Raw genomic sequence first — 23,211 nt, 5'->3', positions numbered from 1 at the left:
GTTAAGTGTAACAAATCGCCATGCGGTCCTAACTTTGCCTGTATAAATAAAGAATGTTTTATTTCATTTTTTCATACTTAATAAATAACTGAAGATAATATTCAGACAATATAATTCAAGACACAATATATTTATGTATCATCTTCATTTCAGTTTTACCGTGTTGATTAAAGGAACCGTTTTTTTGTAATCAAAACCACTTAAAGTATGCTTTACATTTTGTATGAATACTAAATTATATATTTAATTAAGTGTTAAAGGATACGACGTTTCAACTTTCGTTGTGATATTCTAAAAACCAAAATTATTGCGGAGGGCTCGCTAAACAACGAGCAACGCCGTTTAACTTTCAGCGTTCATTTAAATCCTCACAAATTATGGGGGGCCCTTAATGAAAAGGAACGGTCCCAGAGTAAGACCCTGCGGACCCCGTGTGAGGTCCTCGCTAATTATTTGTTTTATTTGTCACGCGAAGCTCGGCCCTCGACAATGTGTAGTAAATATGCTCCGCTCCGTACGGTCCTGTCAGGCAACACCTGCTCTAAATGCTTTTACTTATCACAAATGCAATTAACTTTTACGACGTTTCCAGAAAAATTGAACGTTATTAGTGACACATTTTACGGTGAGTTTATCGTTCCTGGAAGAGCCGGACTATAAAGTGGCCAGTTTTATCGGCGCGGAGTGTCGCCGCTCGGGGAGCACTGGTCTTATATGCTGCAGTTGTACTAATCATGTTTTTGTGTCAAAGGGACCAGTAAATCACGTGACCTGACGCGCCTTGCTATTGGCCAGCTGTTCACCCTCTTTGAGGGACCATTGATCACCCTACTTATGCGACTATGATCTTCCCCCTTTCAACGACCGCCCTACTCTGATGTTTTCAATCGCCCTAGAGGGGAAACTAGGGGCGATAACTGAGTCATACATATTTAGACGTAACCTCCATCTTCCCTTCACCAATCTGATATTACTCAAAGTATAGATACATTTATTCGGGTTGTCTATAAACAAAAGTAGTAAAAAGAAAGATAATCTAAGAAACCGATTTTGCATTTTCACCTAGGATTTATTAAAACATTTTAATTTAGCAGGCGAAATTAGGGCTAAGAAGCCGTAACTGACACTTAACCTGAGGACCAACGGCTTAAAGAAGAAATTCTAAACCACCACCAATGATCGGGCAGGCTCGCTTCTTGCAAGGACAGGATCGTTTGGCGGTCACCCATCCAAGCAACAGCCACGCTCGACGTTACTTGATTCGGTTGTATGTGCACTATCAACAACACTGTAACTACCAAAATATCAGTGTATTATTCAATAATTCACCAACCTTGGGCATTGAAGTTGGCTGTTGGGTCAGGCACAGGGTATTGGTGGTGTGCTGGAAACGCGCTCTGGAGTGTCATCGAGTTGAACGCGTTCAGCTGCTGACTGTTGAGTTGCTTCCGTAGCCTCGCGCGTCTGTTACTGAACCACACCTGAACTCTGGCTTCTGTTAGCTTCGTCCTGCAACACAAACAGAAAGTTAGACATCGAGTTGAACGCGTTCAGCTGCTGACTGTTGAGTTGCTTCCGTAGCCTCGCGCGTCTGTTACTGAACCACACCTGAACTCTGGCTTCTGTTAGCTTCGTCCTACTACACAAACAGAAAGATAAACAGAGACAGTTTGATTAATTTCTAATCCAAAAATATAAGGAGGTGGGCTTGATTTCATCATGATGGAAACGAACTATGTTTTGGAAGAGTCAAAAAATAATTTATTCACATCAAACCTTATATCAAGGATCTTCTTCACGACTAAAATAGATCCGTAACCTTGCGTTACAGAAATAATTATTTATACACGCACAAAATTTCACGTAACCTTTTACTAAATATCAGGCCCCTCCATTTTCTCTCGAGACAAGTCTGACGCAAGAATATCTTTATTCAATAGCGGTTTAATAATAGTTTGCATATAGATCGCGTGGCCGGGGGAGGCTATTAGTATGCATGAATATATGTTGACCATAAGCCACATAGGATACCTTGACATTCTGCCTGCAGCCTCTGGGCTTATTGTTTCATCGACTATCCAGTCTGTATCGGCAATTCCGTCAGACCAGGGAAAATTTGATTTACCACCGTCCAAACGTCGATCGTTAGATTCGCCTCCGTGCGGGTGCACTGGGGTCACTCAGATTTAGAAACGTTTATTGGGCTTTTAATTTTAATGTAATGTGTTTGAGGCCTACAGGATGGAAAGGTTTTATGCAACTTCGATAAACGAAATGAAATCCTTGAAAATTCACGTTGGTTCTCTATTGTTCCCCCCTTGCTTGATATTGTGCAAACATTCCTTAAAGATTGATTAATACTGGCAAATCGGAATTATTAGTATTATTATGTTATGGACAGTAAAATATCCGTTTATTCCACTATTGTATTTTACTTGTGTGAGGTTCATTTGATATGAGCTAGAAATGTTGATAAGCGTGTTTTGGGATAAGAAACATTTTAGCTATTATAAACTTTATTCCTATATACCCTGAAATACAGAAAAGAGATTTTTATTTAAATTATTGAGAACACTTCCAGAAGGCTGTAAAATAATATAAAACACCGATAATGCATAGTTACACACTATTTAGCCTGATAAATCCCAGAAACTAAACAATTGTTCATTTAAACAAACGTTATGTAAAACAATTGTTATTAGCAATAGGATTAATCGAGGCAGTTAAATTTAAATAACACTGAGTCCTCCTCCGTATACTAATGGTTATAGTATCGGCTCTTTAACTGAGAGATCACACGTTCAAATTCCGGGGAGGGCCAATCATTTATAAACACGTGTACTTGAAAAACAGTGTGTGAACTTTGAAAATAAACCAGTGTACTTCGAAGCCGACATAGCTGAAACTGAGCCTTACAAGAGAACAAAAAAAGAAAGAAAAAAAAACACTGCATTAATTTAATTACCATGTTTGGGCTCGTTGGTTAGATGGAAAACGAGCTGCAGTGCTTAACGAATTTTTAATTAAAATTATTTGCAAAAGTACTAAAATCTACATTTAAGTAACTGAAAGTACCATACATTTTTAAAACATCGTATTATTGCTATTCCATACACAAATATTGCACACAGAACTGCAAACAGTTCATAGTAATTTCATTATTTTTAGCCATCAGCAGAGCTAAATATAGCCTCCGAGTCTCCACTACTGTCAGGCTGCGAGATTGCAGAGACTCCCATAACTCAAGCGACTTGGCCACGGTTGACCGTTCTCTTTACGGTACGTAGCGCTACAGGTTACACCTACTTCTGCGCTAGCTCCTCCCTCGTGTATACGTCTGGATACTGAGTCCGCTGGAACGCCCTCTCCAGCTCCTCCAGCTGGTCTCCGGTGAAAGTCGTGCGACTCCGCCTCTGCTTCCTCTTCAGCGGAATCCCGGGCTCCGACTCCGTGTCACTCTCGTCCCCACTGCTAGGACCTGGAACAGGTCGATCACAACTTGTTATGTTAATCTAACGGTTCAGTCCTACCCGACTTCAGCTTTTCCACAAATCTGAAAAGTGAATACTGTTTTTTTTTTACTACTACGCTGCACGTGTATAAAGCAACTTTATGTTGAACTATGTATGCCAAGTATTGCTCTAATTAAAAATCAATAATACTGTATTATAATTTAGCTGAATGGCTGCGGGCTCCATTTGGAATGATTCCTTCCATATTTATATAGACATTAGTATAAAACATAGTCTATACCATAAATAACAAAATTTAAACCAAGAACAAACTTTCGATAAAGAATTACATACGTAAGTTTTATTTTATTGGTATTCCCATTAGTTCAATTCAGTAGATGCTCTATAACTCTGCATTTGAAACTATGTATGTACAAGAACAAAATACTTAATGGTAGTTATACTTTTATGTTAATAATGTTTATTTTAGTTAGTATACTTTATGCAATAGTTGGTGTAACTGTAACCATATTTCCAGGAACCGATTTTTGTATTTATTTTTGCGTTTGCCGTTTGCCTTTACAGGTTTACTTGTGTAATCCCCAAAGATCATACTTTTAATTCGAGTTGTAAACGAATTGCCCCATAAAATCTACAGCCCTTTTAGATGGAATTGCACAGAATGCTTAGCACAGATAGATGGCAAACAGATACTATTACAACTCTCCGGACCAGCGTATTGGTCAAAGAAGCAGCCAGTACAACCGACATACATCAAAACTTGACTTCCGGTTAATTAACGGGCGACAGAACAGCGCAACAAACAGGGCTGACGATAGGAGTGGATCGGGCGTGACGCAAGCTTAACCCCACGTGGAGGGCAAAAAAGCACAAATCGTCCGCAAAGAAAGCATCCGATCCGTGCAGTAAATCGCTTCAACAAACAGTCCTGGTTGGTAGAGATGGTGGTAGTGGGGAGGGGGGAACAGGTGTCGGTATCCCAGACCACCTCTGAGCAAGCGTCCTCTTCTCACCCGGTATTAATGATGATTAATGCCCACCCTAACCTAATCAAACGCTCCACAATAACACTATCGCGCTCGCCGCGGCACTGCTCCACAGTCCTCATAAATAACGGCCACAATTAAATTATTGATTCATAAATTTTCAGGAATCCAATCCCTCGCGACAATTTAATGCAAGCCACAACACCGCTCGAAATTTAGTACTCGCCACGTTCGAGCTGATGAAATTTAATTTCGTATTTTTGACCGTTCGACACGGTCGCCGTTTATGTGCCGCCTCGGTTATTTCTGGCGTGGCGATCGTGTCGCCGCGTGCACCGCCTGCCTCTGTAGCGTAGCTGTGACAGTATGATACTCTGGGTAACTATCGCTTCTCGACACGGTCGCAGTTTGTGTGCCAAACTGATATTTCTGGCGTGGCGATCGTGTCGCTGCCTTCACCGCCTGCCTCTTTAGTGTAGCTATGACAGTATGTTACTCTGGGTAACTATCGATTCTCGACACGGTCGCAGTTTGTGTGCTAAACTGATATTTCTGGCGTGGCGATCGTGTCGCTGCGTTCACCGCCTGCCTCTGTAGCGTAGCTGTGACAGTATGTTACTCTGGGTAACTATCGCTTCTCGCCGCGGTCGCAGTTTGTGTGCTAAACTGATATTTCTGGCGTGGCGATCGTGTCGCTGCGTTCACCGCCTGCCTCTGTAGCGTAGCTGTGACAGTATGTTACTCTGGGTAACTATCGCTTCTCGCCGCGGTCGCAGTTTGTGTGCTAAACTGATATTTCTGGCGTGGCGATCGTGTCGCTGCGTTCACCGCCTGCCTCTGTAGCGTAGCTGTGACAGTATGTTACTCTGGGTAACTATCGCTTCTCGACGCGGTCTCAGTTTGTGTGCTAAACTGATATTTCTGGCGTGGCGATCGTGTCGCTGCGTTCACCGCCTGCCTCTGTAGCGTAGCTGTGACAGTATGTTACTCTGGGTAACTATCGATTCTCGACACGGTCGCAGTTTGTGTGCTAAACTGATATTTCTGGCGTGGCGATCGTGTCGCTGCGTTCACCGCCTGCCTCTGTAGCGTAGCTGTGACAGTATGTTACTCTGGGTAACTATCGATTCTCGACACGGTCGCAGTTTGTGTGCTAAACTGATATTTCTGGCGTGGCGATCGTGTCGCTGCGTTCACCGCCTGCCTCTGTAGCGTAGCTGTGACAGTATGTTACTCTGGGTAACTATCGCTTCTCGACACGGTCGCCGTTTTTATGCCTCTGTAGAGTAGGTTCACCGGGATAAGATCAATAAAAATAAATTTTATTTCACTTAATATTATTATCGCTGTAGGTACATTTCTACAAATGCATTTGTATGCTTGTAATGAAATACTGCACAGACCTGTATTTTAAAATTTGTATTTACTAAAGCACTTGAAACAAGTATTAAAGAATACTAGTATTTTTTAAAGAGTGAATTTTTAAGATAAATTGTAACAGTTTTTCAATGTGGCGATCAACTTTCTAATTGAGCACACTAAAAACGTGATTTGTAAACGTTTTATTTAGCATTTTTTAACTCATGGACACTTAAATATTTTTGTAAATAACCACTGCCAACATAAAAACATTTAATAGGCAATAGCGTTTAACGTTCCCTTCCCTTTCACTCAGAGAAAAGTAGACCAAACAAACAATTAATTTTCTCACTACGGTCCAAATGCTGTGATTAAGAACTGAAAGTCCGCAGCTTGCAAGCGTACGTGTGATTAGCGCATACGTCACGAATATCCCTAGAGTGGCGAGCAGTACCTGATTGATTTATAGAAGCCTGAGGCCGACCGACCCGGCTCGGTACCGGCCTAACTAGGCCTAATGAAGCCCGATGACAAATGGGGCCGATAATGAGCCCCATACACGCCGATAATCAGGCCTCGATTAGCACTTATTTGTAAGTAATCAATTTAATATCGAGTCGATTAATCGAGCGATCGTTAATCGACGCCGCTCAGCCGCCCACATCGTGCGTCATCGCCGACAGACCGATTGTCATTGCGGGCCTCGCTTTGATATCACGCCGTTTGTTTGGCGCTCTTTAACCCTTCTATTTTTAAACAGAACGGTCATAACCATTGAAGAGCCAGCTTTGTAATTAAACTAGCAAAGGTGTTATAGACAGCTACTTACACTTCTACAGTTAACTCTAAAAATAAGTTATTATTTCTACAATAGATCATGTTTTCAGTATATTACGTCAACACATTGTTACAAGTAATTATTATAAAAACCCTGTCTCAGTAGAAAAGTGTTTGAAAACCTTCAGAATCGTATTCCTGATCTGAACATATCAAAGTTTTTTCCTCGGTCTCTCACCTTCTCTTGTGTGCGAACATGTTGTTCAGTGCGCTTCTTTTATGTAGTGACATGGTTGATACTCGCTCTATTTACTCTGGACCCTCATGTGTTCGCGTTCTTTTGAAGTTCACCAAGTTCTGTAGTTAACTGTGGTTGGGACGAGTTCAATCACCCAAGTATAGATTTTTTTCTTAGCTTTGTGAATGCTTCACCTTATTTTTCAAGGTTTTTAACTCCTGAAGAAGGGGATAGGCCTAGATTCCAACCCTCGAAAATTAGTGTTCAATTATATCAAATGTTATGGGAATTTATGACTGGGGACTCCAAGACAATCATATAAACATTAGCAGAATAAGCTAGATCAACCTCTAGAACTATATTACATGCAGATAATTTGTCCATCAATTCTTTTCATTGTAATCGTTCCTGCTTGGATCACGTATAAAACTAATACTAAATTTTAGTAAATTTAGTAATAGTGTATTGAGACTTCTTTTAAGAGCTATATATTATAGTATCAGCAGCAAAAGAGCCGCTACAAAAGAAGATCCAACACCGCTTTAATCCTGAGGGTGGGGCCGAGTTGAAAGTTCCTAGATTATGAAAGCAGTAGAAAGTACGTCGGATAAAAACTAGGCGAGGATTTAAATCTAAGTTTATGAAATGTAATAAAATGTACTCTTTATTACCTTAAATAAAAACCTAATATACTAATGACGTAATTCATGCAGACAGGTACAATTACTTAAAATGTGTATTCCCAAACAAGGAGCTGTTCATTTCAGAAATGTTACGACTTTTGGAATAGTATATTACATTCATTGACAGAACTAATTAACAATTACTAACTTTTTCTATTTTAGGCTCAGATAAAATGTGCGGGAATATTTCTTAATATCTCAGAAATATTTGAATTTTATTGAGGAGTAATTCAAGCTAATATAAAAATCTGCAAGTCGCAGAAATGTCAAAGCTCCCAAAGAAAAGGCCCCCAAGCAATTATACCCCTTTTAAAAACATTTTATTTGTCATACATGTGTTTTGGCATGCAGCCATCTCCTGTGTACATTAACCTCTAAAGGCTGTCTGTGTACATGTGTATGGCGAATAAAATGTTTTGAAAAGGGTTTTAGTTGCCTATTTTTTATACTAATACAAAGACAACCCTTTAATGTGGATGTAATAACATATTATTGTATATATTATAAATCTACAAAAGACAATAGCCTTAGAGGAATTGTTTACATGATAGGTAATGTTTGCACTAACCTAATCCTTAATAATACGTGTAAACTAATACTTCATATTGGCTAGAGTTAGGATTAGTGTAAAATGTTTTAAATTTGGCCAAACAAATTTTTGGGGGGTCCAGCAACTGTAATTTCTCATAGTGAACAGATAGTAAGGCCCCATTTGGTTCCTTAAAAAGATCTTGACCTGTTTCTTTGTGGAGAACGATCTATCAGCAGTACATGTCAGTAATACTGAATTATTTAAATAATAATTCTTTACTAAATAAAGTAATTTCACAAGTTGAAAATTTGGGGGTCCTGCTCTCTTGGATCCCTTCGCTGGCTACGTTCTTGAACTCTGCATTGAGTGAAAATTTATGAAAGTAGCTGTTGTATTTTTACTCATAGTCAAACAAGAGTATTATTATGGAGTTTTTTATACTTCTAACTCAGAAATCAAGAGGTTAATACTCGCTAGACATCTTGAGTTGTATTAAGGTAATTGACTATACTATATCTACTACGTTTGACGTAGCGAAATTGTTATTCGGTAGACTGGCAAATATTTAACAAACTATCCCAAAGTCAAGTAAAACAAAGTCATTGTCATTACAAGGATTGTATGTATTTAAAGGTATCTTGTTATCAGGCGTCAAAGAAACTGTAAAAAGAAAGATAAGGATGTGAAGTTTTTACATTGCGTATATCTAAGATGATTGATTTAAGAGAGTGACGTGTTTGTCATTCATACAAAATAACTTTCTTAAAGTATTTTTGTATTACCTTGATTTTCTTAAATTAAAATATAATTTCCCCAAGACTTAAAAACATATCACACCCTGTAATCGTTAATTATTTAAGAATCTTAAACACTTAGACCTCTTTGCAAAATTAACCGAAATTCCTACTATTTTCAATCTACAGTTTTATCTTAAATAGAAATAACTATTCTATGGAACTCAATGTTCTTTATCTACTCAGCCTCTCATCTGGGAACTATAATGTGTACAGATTTAGGTTCAGAAAGATGTTAAATCCTTGGTTTGTTTAACTCTTTAGTTTTCTAAAGAAAAGGAGAGGCCTCATCCTCACGGATCACTTCATCTTATCAAACATAATAAAGGAGGGGTTTGATACAGTAGAATGTTAATGGTACTGTTAAAAAGTGTAACTTTCATAGTGAGAATTTGAATCTTCAATCCAACTAAACTCATGATAACTTCCTCAGTATTTAGTTACAAATATCCAACCAATGTGAACTGTACAACTGTAACTCTCACACAGATGACGAGCAGAGAGCTAGATAAACGTTTGCTCAGTTTAGATGAGCAGATGTATAACCGCTCAATCGTAGCAGCAGAGCTGGGCTCGTAATGACAGCTTGCACCACCATTGTCACACTTGGGTGGTCTGCGCTTCGCCCGACACATCGTCAGATAGAGCTGTACAGTTCAGTTCAGTACAGTACAGTACGGTACAGTACATTTGCCACTCTCCGTGTTCCAGTTCTCGCAGTTGTACTGAATCTCTCCCGCTCTAACATCTTCCTGTACTGGATAACGCGTTAGTTGGGAAATTACAGATGCACTAACTTGCTATGTTTTAACAATACTTTTTTAATTGTATTTTGATGTACCATCGGTACTTTTCCTTTTCTGTAAGGCGACGAGGTTTATTTTTAAACATGTATCTTGTGGACAACTATTGAGTTAATTATGTTAAGAATTAAGTTAAGAATATTGTATCACCTCCGATCTTTTCACGCTTATCGTATACTTATAAGAAATCTTTCCACACGTTTTTATCTGTGGTAGGCTATGTTTATTTCTTACTTGTCTGATATATGTCTATCTTCATGTAACTATAATTTTTGATAACTATTATAGTTTGTATAAAACCAATATATACTTTTTTGATAGCTGGGTTTTCGTGGGACAAGTTATACCGGCACAAAATATTAAGAGCTACAGCGCATGTAGAACTTTAATAACCTTCCTTTAAAATTAGATTTTTAATTTTGATTTTTCCTAATTTCCTAAAAGCACATTTTAACTGGGTATGACTGCCAATTCATTTAATGTTATAATTGTTTGAACACACAATTTGAATACCCCATGACTTTTCATTCCAGTAACTATATCGTCCTGATCTAAGACGTCTTCGATCACTTTTTTTCATTTTCTCTTTACTTTGTGATGGAGATAAAAATATAAAATATTTACTAACAAGAAATAAAGAACTGAAGTAAGTTTAGAAGTCAGGTCCAATATTACAAGAGTAATTAGAACAGAGTTGGAATCTTCTTACATTTTGCGATCTCGCTCAGCCGCTAAAGGTTACTGAGATGATTGTATATAAACTTGTGAATTGAACAGCTTCATTTATTAATTGTTTCATTATATGTGGTGGTAGAAGTAAATTGTGAATTCTACGTGTTAACCAGCTCTTAGTAATTTAATTGGTAAAACTTCTGAGATATTGACGAATCGATAATAACAAAAACAAGATACGATTGAATTAGATACATCTTTTAGAGTGTAATTGACGAAAGTAAATATTTTAGTCTTAGCAAAATTCTAAGTTTCATTCCTTAAATGTTCATTACCCAAGACTTGTTCTGGCATTTTTTTATAATATTCGTACCAGCTGAGCTTTAGCAAAGCCAATCACTCGAGGAAATGAAAAAATTCAATTTCTGTCTATTTGTCAATTTGTCCACACGATATCTCAAAAACGAAGTAATTTAGAAACTTGATATTTTGCATAAATCTTCATTTATATATTATCACCCCTGAGTTCAATGAGGGTGCACGTCACTCATGATATGTGGCTGAGCGTTAGCGAATATTCTAATGGAGATCCACTATGACACCGATAAAACAGTAGGAATAGTTAATTTGTAAACAAGCAGAGTTCAACCGTATTAGATTTCAACACGTGACTTTTATTTATAGATTAAGAAGAATAAATAATATAATGGAAAGTCAATGTTAAACTCTAAGGCAAGATTTGATTTTAGTGTAGCTCTTGCATTGTAATATTAATAGTGCCCAATACACTGGAACCTTTACTATTTAAACAATCTGTTATGAAATTTAAGTTAATGAACAAAAACTTAAATGTATCGTGTGGTAAGAATCTCTAAAAACATTTCATTTATAGACATAGATATAGAAACTATATTTCGACATAGACAACTGTTAGTTTGGGGCTGGCACAATTTTTTTGTTTGCCGATGGATGTAAAAATGTATCTTCTATATGATATCTGTCTGTCTGTATGGTCACAGGACACCTCAAGAATGAAATATTGAAATTTTGCATGCAACCAAGAACAATTTAGATGGGTAGGTAATATTTATAAATAGTCTCAAATTTAAAATATACTATGCAAGCTTCTCACTCTCCAATAAGACTATTGCCAAGGGTGAGATCTACTCTCTCTGAGCTGTTTGAGGAAGACATGGACCGTGAAAGTGGTACAGTCCCGCGAGGTTAGCGGCTAAAGCGAGTTTTGAGTGTCTCGGTGGGCCACCTCCGCAGGCACCTCACCGCACCTTACCTCGTCATTAGTGAAGTAATGGAGACAGTCTCTATCTCTCCAGTAATGTGCGGAATATACTGTACGTCTGCACCACATCATTACAAGTTTAGGGGATGGTATCTCCAGTTCAGAACTAAGATCTGTCTTTGAACCCGTAATCAATTCAAGGGTCGTGTTTCATCTTCTTGTGTTTAGTTCACATACAATACTTTCTGTTAGCTATAATAATTGGATGTTGAATAAGATTTATCCTTGTGTATTAATAACAGAACTAAAAGGTTTTCACAAAAAGTATTATTTCACGAGCTATGCTGGAAATACAAATATTATATGACCCATGAATGAGGCATAGTTTTGTATGACCATTTAGGTCGTAGGTTGAACTAAACATTTAGTGAACGGTCTTAAAAACACAGGCATGTTATAAATGACAATAGCAAAAATCGAACACATTAAAAAACTTTCTCAAAATATATCTACTATTTCTATGAATTTATGTTTTGGAACATTTATTAAGCGCAAATTTGACCAAACGTAAATTTGTATTGTTAATGGGATTAATACAGGCCGTGAAATACAATTTATTGTAGATTTCTCAAAGACCGAGGCATATAAAATCTCTACTAGTCTCTATTAACTCTGATGGTTATGTGTCCCACAACATTTCCATGGAAAGCTAATTAACTCGTATTTCCCAATCTCTGTGTTTTCAGTTATCTCTACATTTGTATAATAGTTTAATAAAAAATATTTGTATCCAACTTGTTCGAAAGTTGTGTTCACCCGCATTTGAGATGTAGAAAACATACAAGCTTTTAATGTTCACAACATTCACTTTAACAGGAAAATCTTTGGTTAGGAAGGAGAATTTTATCATAATCTGAGAATAAAAAAGTAAATATCCTTTGAAATAGTAATTGCACTTGAAGGAGCACACGACTGTTTTTCACCGGTAATCCTCTCTTGTATTTTATTTTCGTAGTTAGATGAACGCAGGAGCGGTCTCAGCACATATTTCACTCACTCTTCTGTCTCTTTCTGTAGGATCAACAGCAGCTAACGCAATGATGACGAGAGAGACAGAGTGAGAGAGAGAGAGAGAGAGACTCAAGTCATCTGGTCAAGGGCATATTACCAGTCACGAACTTCGGTCAAGCAAAGCTTCAAGATCCTAAAACTAGTCATAAATGTTATTTTACTGAAAGTAAAAGCACTTCCTCTCTAAAAGAAGAATCACGTTTAACGCTTTTATTCATAGCACGCCAAACATAAACCTCATCTGTATTAAGTGTGGTGTGACTGTGCTGGACTTACGTTTATAGCCCTTTCTAAGATTTTAGTATTGGAAAGTGATTCAACTTTCCGATTTAATTCAAACGTAATTGAAAAATTCATTTTACAATGGTAATCTGATCAAAGATGCCAAACTAATTAGCTTACAGGCGATTGTCGGAATAAATAAAGAAATAAGTCTTCAATGGTTTATTGCATTTTTTTTTAAATTGTACAATTTAAAAATGATCAAGAGATGATTAATTAATAATTGCATTCCAAAATAATATTTGCAATCAAGCATCAATAACCAAACGCCATAGCCTTCAACAACAAATCCAAACTGGATATTCTTGAAACTTTAGTGAAACGTAAATTTATAAATACGAACTTTATAAAAATTAATTTAATTGAAAGTAATTATTAATATTAAAATGAGCTTTATTATTACAAAAGTATGTAGAAAAGCCTACATAGGCATAATTTGTATTACAAGAGTTATAAATAGATTTGGAACATCTAACTTTGGAACAAAGTAATAAAGAGGAAATCCCGAGCAACCTATTTTAAGAGTTTAACTTTATTTGGCACTAAATAAAAATTACTAAATGTAGATCTTTTTGGTTAGACAATTAAGGAGTTATATTTATATTAGACTTAATAATTAAATTTCTTTACAAATCTCTTACAAGAAAAAGTTATAAAGATGCCTTAACTTTTTGTTATAAAAATACTTTGAAATAAAATTTTTTCTTATTCTTTTGAGTAAGTAACTACGATTGAGATGCCTAAGGATGGAGAGAGCAAACGATTACGCAGAGTAAGGGTTGGCTTACGGAAGGAAAAGAGTATCCTTTAATAACACTGTAAATTATTATTTTACACCTTTGTGATACTATGAGAAAAGTTACTATTTTTTTTATTATTTTCATAGGAATACTCCTTTTTCACCACTGGCACCAGAATTACAATTCTCCAGAAAGTTGCAATACTATTATGAACATTCATCAGTATGCAGACTGAGACTTTTTCCTGAATTACTTTCCAAGAAATCCCCTCACAGAACCAAATTTGGATCTAGCAGGACTCCATGCAGTAGTTCAAGGAGATCAGGTCTTTATTCAAATGCGTGATTCATCACAAACGATACCCGGGCGATCATTACTGTGGTGCTCCAGAGAGGTAATGGATTACTACGCCTGACCAGCTCGCTTGGCTCTGAGATGTAACCTTGCCTGGGGCAATCCGCCTTCCCTAGCTCTCCTGCAGATCCTGTAGTAACTGATGCCCTCATGACATTCTCTAATGCTCTACATCTTTTGAAACACAGAGCTTTCATTGCGTAATTACCAGAAATCTTGTTGAATGGAAGTTGTTTTTTAATTTGATGACTGAAGTGTCTTAAGTGCAATAGTATAGAATGACACTCGCCTTCGACTCGCTGGGGGCTACGCCCCCAGGCTGCAGGATCGACTATTTGTTAAATTTGGGGATAAACGGAATTCGGGTACAGGTTAAGTCCGAGCATTAGAGTCGTGATATGGGAGTTTATAGTAGAACTACTGTATTGAATTTTCCGGATTTAACCAGTTTTGACTTCAAGGGCATTTTGTGGCTTAACCCTAAGAGATACGAGAAAAAGTGGCTAGACCTTTCTTGTCGGAAATTGAAAAATGATTCTGCTATTGGATTTCAGCCACGAGCTCTTATTTAGGCGGTACAGAGCTTGAGAGAAAGGACTGCACTGGCCAGTTTTTAAAGAACTTCTTAGAGTAGGTAATTTAAAATGAAAACTGACCAGCTTTAATACATTTTCGGACAAATTTCATCGTCTAAGCTACGATGAGTCAGTGAGTCAGTCAGTCAGTTACACATGCGGCTGTATATTATATAGGATAGATGCATTCCTATGGGTTAATTCAATATGTTGCTAAGCCTGTTAGGAGTACGTGTTGCATAAGAAATTTGGCTAAAGGTAAAATGAGGATCATTTACTTGTATGAGGGACATTTACTTGTCATGACATTATAGAGGGACATGAGTTACCGTCAAAATTAATATCACTATTGTGTAACTATTGTGTAATAGTTTGAGAGCTGTCTTATAATTTCTCCAACAATTTCCTATATTGTTTCACCATTTACTTCAGCGCACTGATGTCCAGTAAACGACACATTTTCAGGACAATTTCCTTACTTATGTCGTAACTTATAAAACATTAATCTTGAATTTATGTAAAGACGTGCATTTGAAACAGTGAACATTCTAAGATTAATAATAAACCATATAACCAGCTTATAAGTGCTACGTTTCAATTCTAAGATGGCGAATGCTGCTACCAAAGTTGGGACAGTGACCTTTAGCTACTCTTTACGGAGGTTTAAGAGAGCCAGCTCGACAAGATTCAATTTTGAAATTAAAAATAATATATGAATAAGAACTTTCTTATCCTCGTATCCTAAGATTGTTTTCTAATCGACTATTGGTAGCTCATAAAATCATCATTCGGCACTTTCCACGCGGTCTGTCCTTTGCAATATCGAGTTTCTAAAACTTAACATTGTCCGATTAAAATAAAATATGTCAAAGTAATTTCTTTTTAATTTGAGTTGTGATGGGAAAACAATAGTCCATACAAAGTAGTAATAAGCGTATATATTCAGTATCACTCAAATTTAAAGGGTTTCAGATAAACTCAAATAGTTAAATCCCGCCATTGACTGGTGTATAACCCAGTTGTTGGGAAGCCCCAGCCAGCATTATGGTTTCCAAAACCATCGATGAGGTCGGAAACCGTTAGGGGTGGCTCCCCGCACAGATGGGGAGAAACAATAACGAGCCAGATTTATGGACGTATTTATTAGAGCAATGACGGGCCTGGCCACCGGGTGAGAAGTGACGACTTCTTGCCAGTGGGTCAGGACCCCTTCGGGGAGACCCTCCAATGGGGTCACTGGGAGGGTGATAATCCCCTATGACGACATACTCTCCCCTTCCCCTTCCCACTTAAAATGGCTACCGCGTGGATTAGAGAGATGGAATAATCCGATGCCTCCTAGATCTACATCATAAATCTTCCTAGGCTGACGCGATTCCTGTTTGTAATTATTTCTTTATTACTGAAATGTTTGTGCAATATCTTCTTGTTACGCCTCATTGTCACCCTTATTGTGCTGGTCGTTTCGGTGTTGGTCATATGATGTATGTTAGAGTTGGAACACGACATAAACTAAATTGACAGCTATTACTCGCAAACTTACAGGACAACGAATCACATTATTTTTTGCAGAATGCATTCTACAAAGTTAAATTTCTCAGTAATTTTATTCTGTTTTTTTTTATTCTTTATTTTATATCTTGCACTGTGTGTGTTTTATTTACATTTTACTTTGAGTTTCAAAAAAGAAAATGTAACTGTAAATTTAATATTCTAAAATAAAGTTTCCCTAATACTTTTTTCGGTGTTTTTCATGTCATTATGTTACTGTTTATCTATTCAAATGACACTAACGAACAGATAAAGCTTGTCTATCTTTTTGCCAAGTTCATAAAAATATTTCACTAAAAAGAATAATTTTAATTCACTTTATTATGTACGAAATATTAGAAAAAGTATGTGGCAAATAAAAATATGAAGGATAAATTAACATTATGTACCAAGAGATTAATTTTTAAAATACATATAAATAGAATAAACATTATATTGTAAGTTAACGTTAACTTACGCCTGGCAGAGTAACTCTTAAGCTGCTCTGGAAACAGTTATATTAATTTGAAACTCGAAGCACTAATGTCATCTTGTGAAATAATTTCGAGCTCCAAAATAAACGCCAAAACCCCGACTTATTTCAATATATCAATTGGATTAGAGTCCTTTTTCGATTGTAGAGAACTTATACAAGTGAAACTGTCATTTCAGGTTAGATTCTTATTATGTTTATAGATAACTTCTACAAAAGGAAATATAATGTGAAATATTACGAATCACATTATCATCATACTTAGTATGACCATTTTGATATACTTTGATCACAAATAAAATATTATACAAATTTATTGTTATTTCTAATTTTAATGCAATTATTACTTCAGAATATATTACAAAGAACGACGAAATAAATATAGTCGTAATATAAATATAGTATATTGAAGATGAAGGAGCAAAATGCACGAATAATGTATTCAGCAGGGAATACACTTACCAAGAATGCCGTCAATGGAGTGGTTCTTCCTTGGATCGCAGTCGTCTCGCCTGTTTCCTCTCAGCAGCCTGCTGATTGAGCTGACGGAGGGGGCGCTGTTCTTGTCGCAGATTCCGTCCTGCTGGAAACCAAACATCAACTAAACCTGGGCATTTAAAAAATCAACAGCAAACCAACACATAAAAAGTAACTGGTAAATTACTCTTTGATACTTTTTCATTTTGCTGTAAAAATCAAACTATGCAATTTTTTCTTGACAATTATTGTTGCTGTGAGTGGTGTAGATCACAAACATGAAATGGTAACGAGAACAGATTAGTAACAAAAAAATGCAATTACATGTAATGTTTTAAATTGCCAAAAATATACAGAATGCTATGATATCAAAGGATAAGAATAAAATTTTGCAAAAATGAGTGGAGTATTGGAATTGACTGAAACCACTTGAAATGGAATAGTGATAAGGCCTTCTGACATAGATTTATAATTTGATAAACCATCTTGAAATAGCAGTGTAAAATGAGAAAAAATGAACTTAACAAAATGTAGTATTATGTAATTTTAATATTTTACTAGTAAAAGTTTTTTTACAAAATTCACATTTCGTAAAAAATCTAACTGAGAAATACTGATTTACACGGCCGAATATAAAGGAAATTCATCGGTTAGAAAAAGGTGTTGAAGATGGTAGGATTTCTTTCTATCACTTAGCTCAAGAATCTTTGGATGAGGACGAAAGAAAAAAAGAACTCTATCTTCTTTTTGCCTTGATCTGGATACCTCACGGGCCACTGGCCAGTGTAAGGATCTTATCAAACAGAATTCAGATTCAGAGTCTAGCCATCGGCACTCCCTAGCGACCTTCTTAAGTAAATAAAGAGAACCATGCTCGCTTCATTCTTTCACTCTTCCTCCCAACTTTAGTTTTGTGTATGCCACTAAAGTCATATTATCATACCTAAAAGATTCAACTAATTAGAATGTTAATGTCCGCACCTTAACTAGTCTGTCCCGGATCTCCCAGCTGAAGATGCCAGGATTGCTCTTCTTGTATTCCTCTATCCTACGCTCAACATCCGGGGTGGCGACGCGGGGCTTGCTGCCGCCGATCACCCCAGGTCGGATGCTGCCGGTCTCCTGGTAGCGGTTCAGGATCTTGCTGACGCAGCCGTGGCTGACGCGCAGTTGTCTGCTGATGACGCACGGACGCACTCCTGCTGCAGCCATCTCTACGATCTTCAACCGGATGTGGTTCGGTAACGGCCTCCCATTGATGAACACTCCGCCTAGCTGGTTGACGCGCCCCTGACCTGGAAATATCACCAATGGAGATCAGAGATGATGATTTATCTATCCGACTATCGCTAATCAATTCACCAATATGTACATGGAACTCTAAAAAAAGTTAATGATACAATCAGGATTTTTTCTGAAAATGAGACATAACATAAAATCTGCTTATTAACAACCCTAATATTATAGACTACTAATAATATAAGCTACAAAATAATATAGCCTACAAATAATATATGATACTAATAATATAGGCTACTAATAATATAGACCACTAATAATGAAGGCTACTAATAATATAGGCTAATAATAATATAGGCTGGTAATAATATAGGTTATTAATAATGCAGGCTGATAATCCCTGTTATGGTATAGTGTGTTTTTGAATGCTAGTTCGTTTTCACCTCTTCCTGTTCATATGCTTGTCTATCTTTCCTCGTAATATTAATTCCTATTTAATAAATATTAAACATTTGTAGTATGTGTGTTTTGTTTTCTAATTACTTGCATTGTTTTTGTTGCGGTAAACCAGTTGCTTAGAACCGAAACCTGTATTTCAGTCATAGTACTACTGTGAGTTAATGTAGTAATGAACATATATCGCTGTAATGTAATGAACAAATGTGAAGTAATATTTAATGGTAAATTCCTTCAACAGTATATTTTACTGTCCAATACAATGATTACTGGATTATATTTCTGTATAAATCACTCTTGAGGTGACTGTAGTCCATTAATAATACACTATTATATAATACCTATATTATTTATAAAGTGCCGACCATGCAATTTCTGATATTTTACCCTACTTTACATATTGCAATTTTATATAACTCTTATCCTATTTTTATGCAAATCCGCGTGTACTTGGCGAGCACGTTAAACTTGGCTATTAAACTTTATAGAGTATTGTTAAACTAATAACCGACCTATCCCTACTTTCTCACGGGCTGCAATGTTTGTTGCCTCCAGAACTGTACTTTCTTCTGTACTAAAGTTCCTTGGAGGCTCTCAAACTAACGGTTCTTACCGCTGAAGAAAGCTCGTGTACGGCATTAAAAATTATGGTAACACGGTGAGTAAAGTAAGGCATTATTCACCGATGTCGCTTAGAACAGCAACAAATTTTGTTATGGTTCTGGTTTTTAGAGTATTTAATTACGTATTTAATTTTAATTTACATAAAATCTTGGAAATAGAAATGCAAGAAACTCCTAGATTCGTATCTCATCTCTCAATGTTTTTTAGGGATTATTGAATATTTTCACAAAATTATAGTGTGTATTTAATTGCCATATATTGTATCTTAATTAAATTTCCTAAAATTAGGGAGAAATTATTAAAGAGTGAAAATTAAAATAATTACTCAAACTCTTTTAAAATTAAGAAAAGGTGTGTAAAGTCACAACGTTGAAATGAGTGGATCGTTTTTGTTTTAGCTATAGCCTGTACACTGCATAATAATTTGGTTATGATGAAATATTTATGTTATTAAAACTTCACCTGATGTTTTCTGGTAATTATATCCAGCATATTCGTTTCTCATGTGACCAGCCAACAAACGAGATCATGTTTTGTGATTATATCCAGCATATTTTTTCTTAGCAGCCAACTAACAAGATCTCTTGTTTTGTGATTATATCCAGCATATTTTTTCTTAGCAGCCAACTAACAAGATCTTGTTTTGTGATTATATCCAGCATATTTTTTCTTAGCAGCCAACTAACAAGATCTTGTTTTGTGATTATATCCAGCATATTTTTTCTTAGCAGCCAACTAACAAGATCGTGTTTTCCTTGCCGGACTGTTAGAGACATTTCCAAACATAACAGACAACGGTGTATCCCGTTGGATAATAACTGAACCTAAGTCTTGTTTGTTAAGTTTTCGTCTGTAACGCCAGGTCTGTAAATCCACTAGAGACTATCCCCCGGTCGATTGAGTGTTTTGTGGCCCCAGGGCCCGGCCACCCGGTAGCATTGTCGCTTTAAACGCTCGATTTGGCGAGTGAGTAGGTCAAAGAGCCGCGCGTCTGTCAAAACTGGGGGCGCGAGAAGAGAGAGGCGGGGCGGGATCTTGATACAGGCCGGGTGGATAAGCCACTCCAGAGGTCCGCTGGGCTGGAAAAGCCTGCTTCAACAATGAATCCCAAGTTTACATGTATGTCAGTTTATTTTCCGTAAGAGTGGCCACACAAACACTCAGTGGCCCCTTAGCTGGCTGTTGGCGATCTTGGTGATATCATTAAATCCGTAAAGAAGGTACAAGTGGTAATACTCTCAACTGGTAAAAACAATAAATACATGAAATAATTGTGACGTATCTTAAAAAAAGATTAATGGCTCTTTTGATCCAACTCCAATTCTTGTATATTTGATATTAGATTTTACTAGTTGATTCTTGTAAGAACGTCATAGGTGCAGGACAACATAAACCCCATTTGTGAGGGCAGACCTAGCTTATAAACAAGTTTGTGTACCTTATTTTAACGTAAGTTTTAGAATTTCATTTTGATCATAAGGAGCGGTCATGTCAGGAAACCCATTACACATTATAATTTGCTAGTGGAATTACATCTCTATAAGTATTTCTATAGTAGATGATAGAAGACAGGGTTAGAACCGTCTAGGACCCACACCTCATTGGTGAGTGAGTAGAGGCCCGTCTAAGAAACGCAATGAACAAGCTGTAGAAATAAACCAAGGTTTCTATATAAGTTGGATCTAATAACTACTACGTTCAGGACCTGATTAGTCCAGAGGCATGGGAATGTCGAACATGTTTACCACGCAAGTAGCGCATGATCTTGAACTCTGGGATCAGCACGTAAAGATCATTTGATTAACCTTCTGAACAAACCAAATTACCAGATATATCGTGAATATGATAGAATAAAAATTGAATGTAATCATAGAGTAGGATAGAAGTTCTTGGGTGAAGATCTCAGTAAAAATGAACCAGATATTTTATCAAGGTTAATTTATAAGTAGGAAGAAGGGTTGAATGTTGTTATAAAGCGGATTAGAAGTTTTTGGTTCTAGATTTACTTTTAACGCAAAGAGCACACAGTCGTGAAGGCAAAACTACAAAAATAGAGTGCACTTAGTTTTTTTCTGTTTTCATTTTATTGAGGTAGAAAAGGATTATGTAGCTACCCACTGAATCGTAAAAAACTACAAGAGAAGACACATTGTCTACTACATTCGAGCGAGGGAGAGAACAACCTTTATCGTATACATGTTAAGAAATAGCTACTGTATTTTCAATTTAACGTTATAAAAAATAAATATTCAAATTAATGAATAAATTTGCCTAATAAATTGTACGCTCAAACTATTAGGACACGGTAGTCCCTCAAATATGATTAACGAGTGCTCTGAACTGGCATTAAACCATAATTTAAATTTCATATTTTAGACAATTTTTGTTTTATATCTTATCTTTGAATAGTGAAATATGCACATATTTAATTTCTTAGAATTTCTACAAAATAAGAAACAAATCATAACAAAAATGGTAAGTATCCAAACGTTGTACGTTTTACCAGAAAGTGAGATGGTAGAGACTGGGACTAAAGCATGTTCATTGATAAAGTTATCGGGCTTGTCTTGTCAGTGATAGTACGATTAAAAGATACAGACCATTTATGGCACAATTTAAACTATTAGTTAAGATTACAATCATTCAACTACAAGAATGCTGGAATTCAGTGCACTACTACTTTTAATTCTCTATACCTAAAATTCTCTAACAAGGAGAAAATATCGTACACCTTTATGTATAATTAATCATTAGCTAAATTTTATTTTTGGTTGCAAGAATGATACTACTATGATATACAAAATTTTTTAACTCATTTCAATATCAATGAAACGGATTCAAAAAACCTCCTTGATCCTCTTCTTTCTAACAAAATAATATTGGATTAATAACAGCTTAACAGTATTGCAGATGTAATTAAAGTGGTTTATTAAGTGAATATTTTACCGCAAATACTTAAAACTGTCCGTTGGTTATAAAATATTAACAGTAAAAGCACGAGGTTTCAGTCATACCGATCGTCAAAGTCTCCTCATTTCACTTTGTAATTTCAGCGCCATTTTATCTCACTTGCTACTGCGGCAGGAAGTTGTAATTAATTAGCCGTTTTATCGCAAAAGCCATCATTAAACTGGTGCATATTCCCTCGGGAGGGTGCATAAATAATGATAAACTGATGACGGTTTCACGAGTTGATTGCGAGGATAAGTGTTGATCGGTCAGGACTTGTTCACGTTTCCTGAAACCACTGTTGCATAATTGTCAGCTTTCCTCCTTACAGTAAGTTGTAAATCCTCTTACTCCATGAACGGTAATATACAGCAAGAGTTGTAACTAATGATAACTGTTTGTCATTTCCAGGAGAGTGTTAGTTTAGTTAAAATGATATGGCAACCACATTATTACGTTGATGTCCCCGCAATGGTTTTTAATACTAGTTTGTTTAACGCGGTAGTGATACTTGAGCAATTATTAGGTAACACACTGCGTATAGTTAAAACTGTAATGTTCAACTCACCTAATTCCAGAAATGAATTGCTTATGTCAGAGAAATGGTGGTTGCGGGAAAAGAGGCGACAACCTAAATTATTGACCATCAGGTTTTACTAGGGTAGAGTCTATAGAATTCAAATAGATTTGGAAAAGAATACAAACACGAATTTTGCTAGTTCTTCTTTGACATAAACTTGATTCTAACAAATCTTTTTCTCTAACACAATCTTATTGCACAAAATAAACCCCGACAACGTGTAGGGGTTTTCCCATATTTCTTAAATGTATAACCATGGTCCTTAATCAGAATCAGTATAATCC

General features: G+C 36.4%; 1 protein-coding gene across 1 annotated transcript in view; it reads right to left on the bottom strand.

Moving 5' to 3' along the window:
- LOC124362218 (protein gooseberry-like) overlaps nucleotides 1-23,211 on the bottom strand; it is a 61,706-nt gene that overhangs the window by 12,611 nt on the left and 25,884 nt on the right. Inside the window, exons 2-5 of the mRNA XM_046816537.1 lie at nucleotides 18,061-18,374; nucleotides 17,065-17,182; nucleotides 3,307-3,478; nucleotides 1,334-1,509 (exon numbers count right to left, since the gene is read on the bottom strand). Of these exons, the coding sequence (XP_046672493.1) occupies nucleotides 1,334-1,509; nucleotides 3,307-3,478; nucleotides 17,065-17,182; nucleotides 18,061-18,374 (780 nt within the window). The remainder of the gene's footprint in view (nucleotides 1-1,333; nucleotides 1,510-3,306; nucleotides 3,479-17,064; nucleotides 17,183-18,060; nucleotides 18,375-23,211) is intronic.

This window comes from Homalodisca vitripennis, chromosome 5 (genome assembly GCF_021130785.1).
Source record: "Homalodisca vitripennis isolate AUS2020 chromosome 5, UT_GWSS_2.1, whole genome shotgun sequence".
Classification (NCBI taxonomy): Eukaryota; Metazoa; Arthropoda; class Insecta; order Hemiptera; family Cicadellidae; genus Homalodisca; species Homalodisca vitripennis.
The sequence above is the reverse complement of the archived record's forward strand: the minus strand, read 5'-3'. Positions and strand labels throughout refer to the sequence as shown.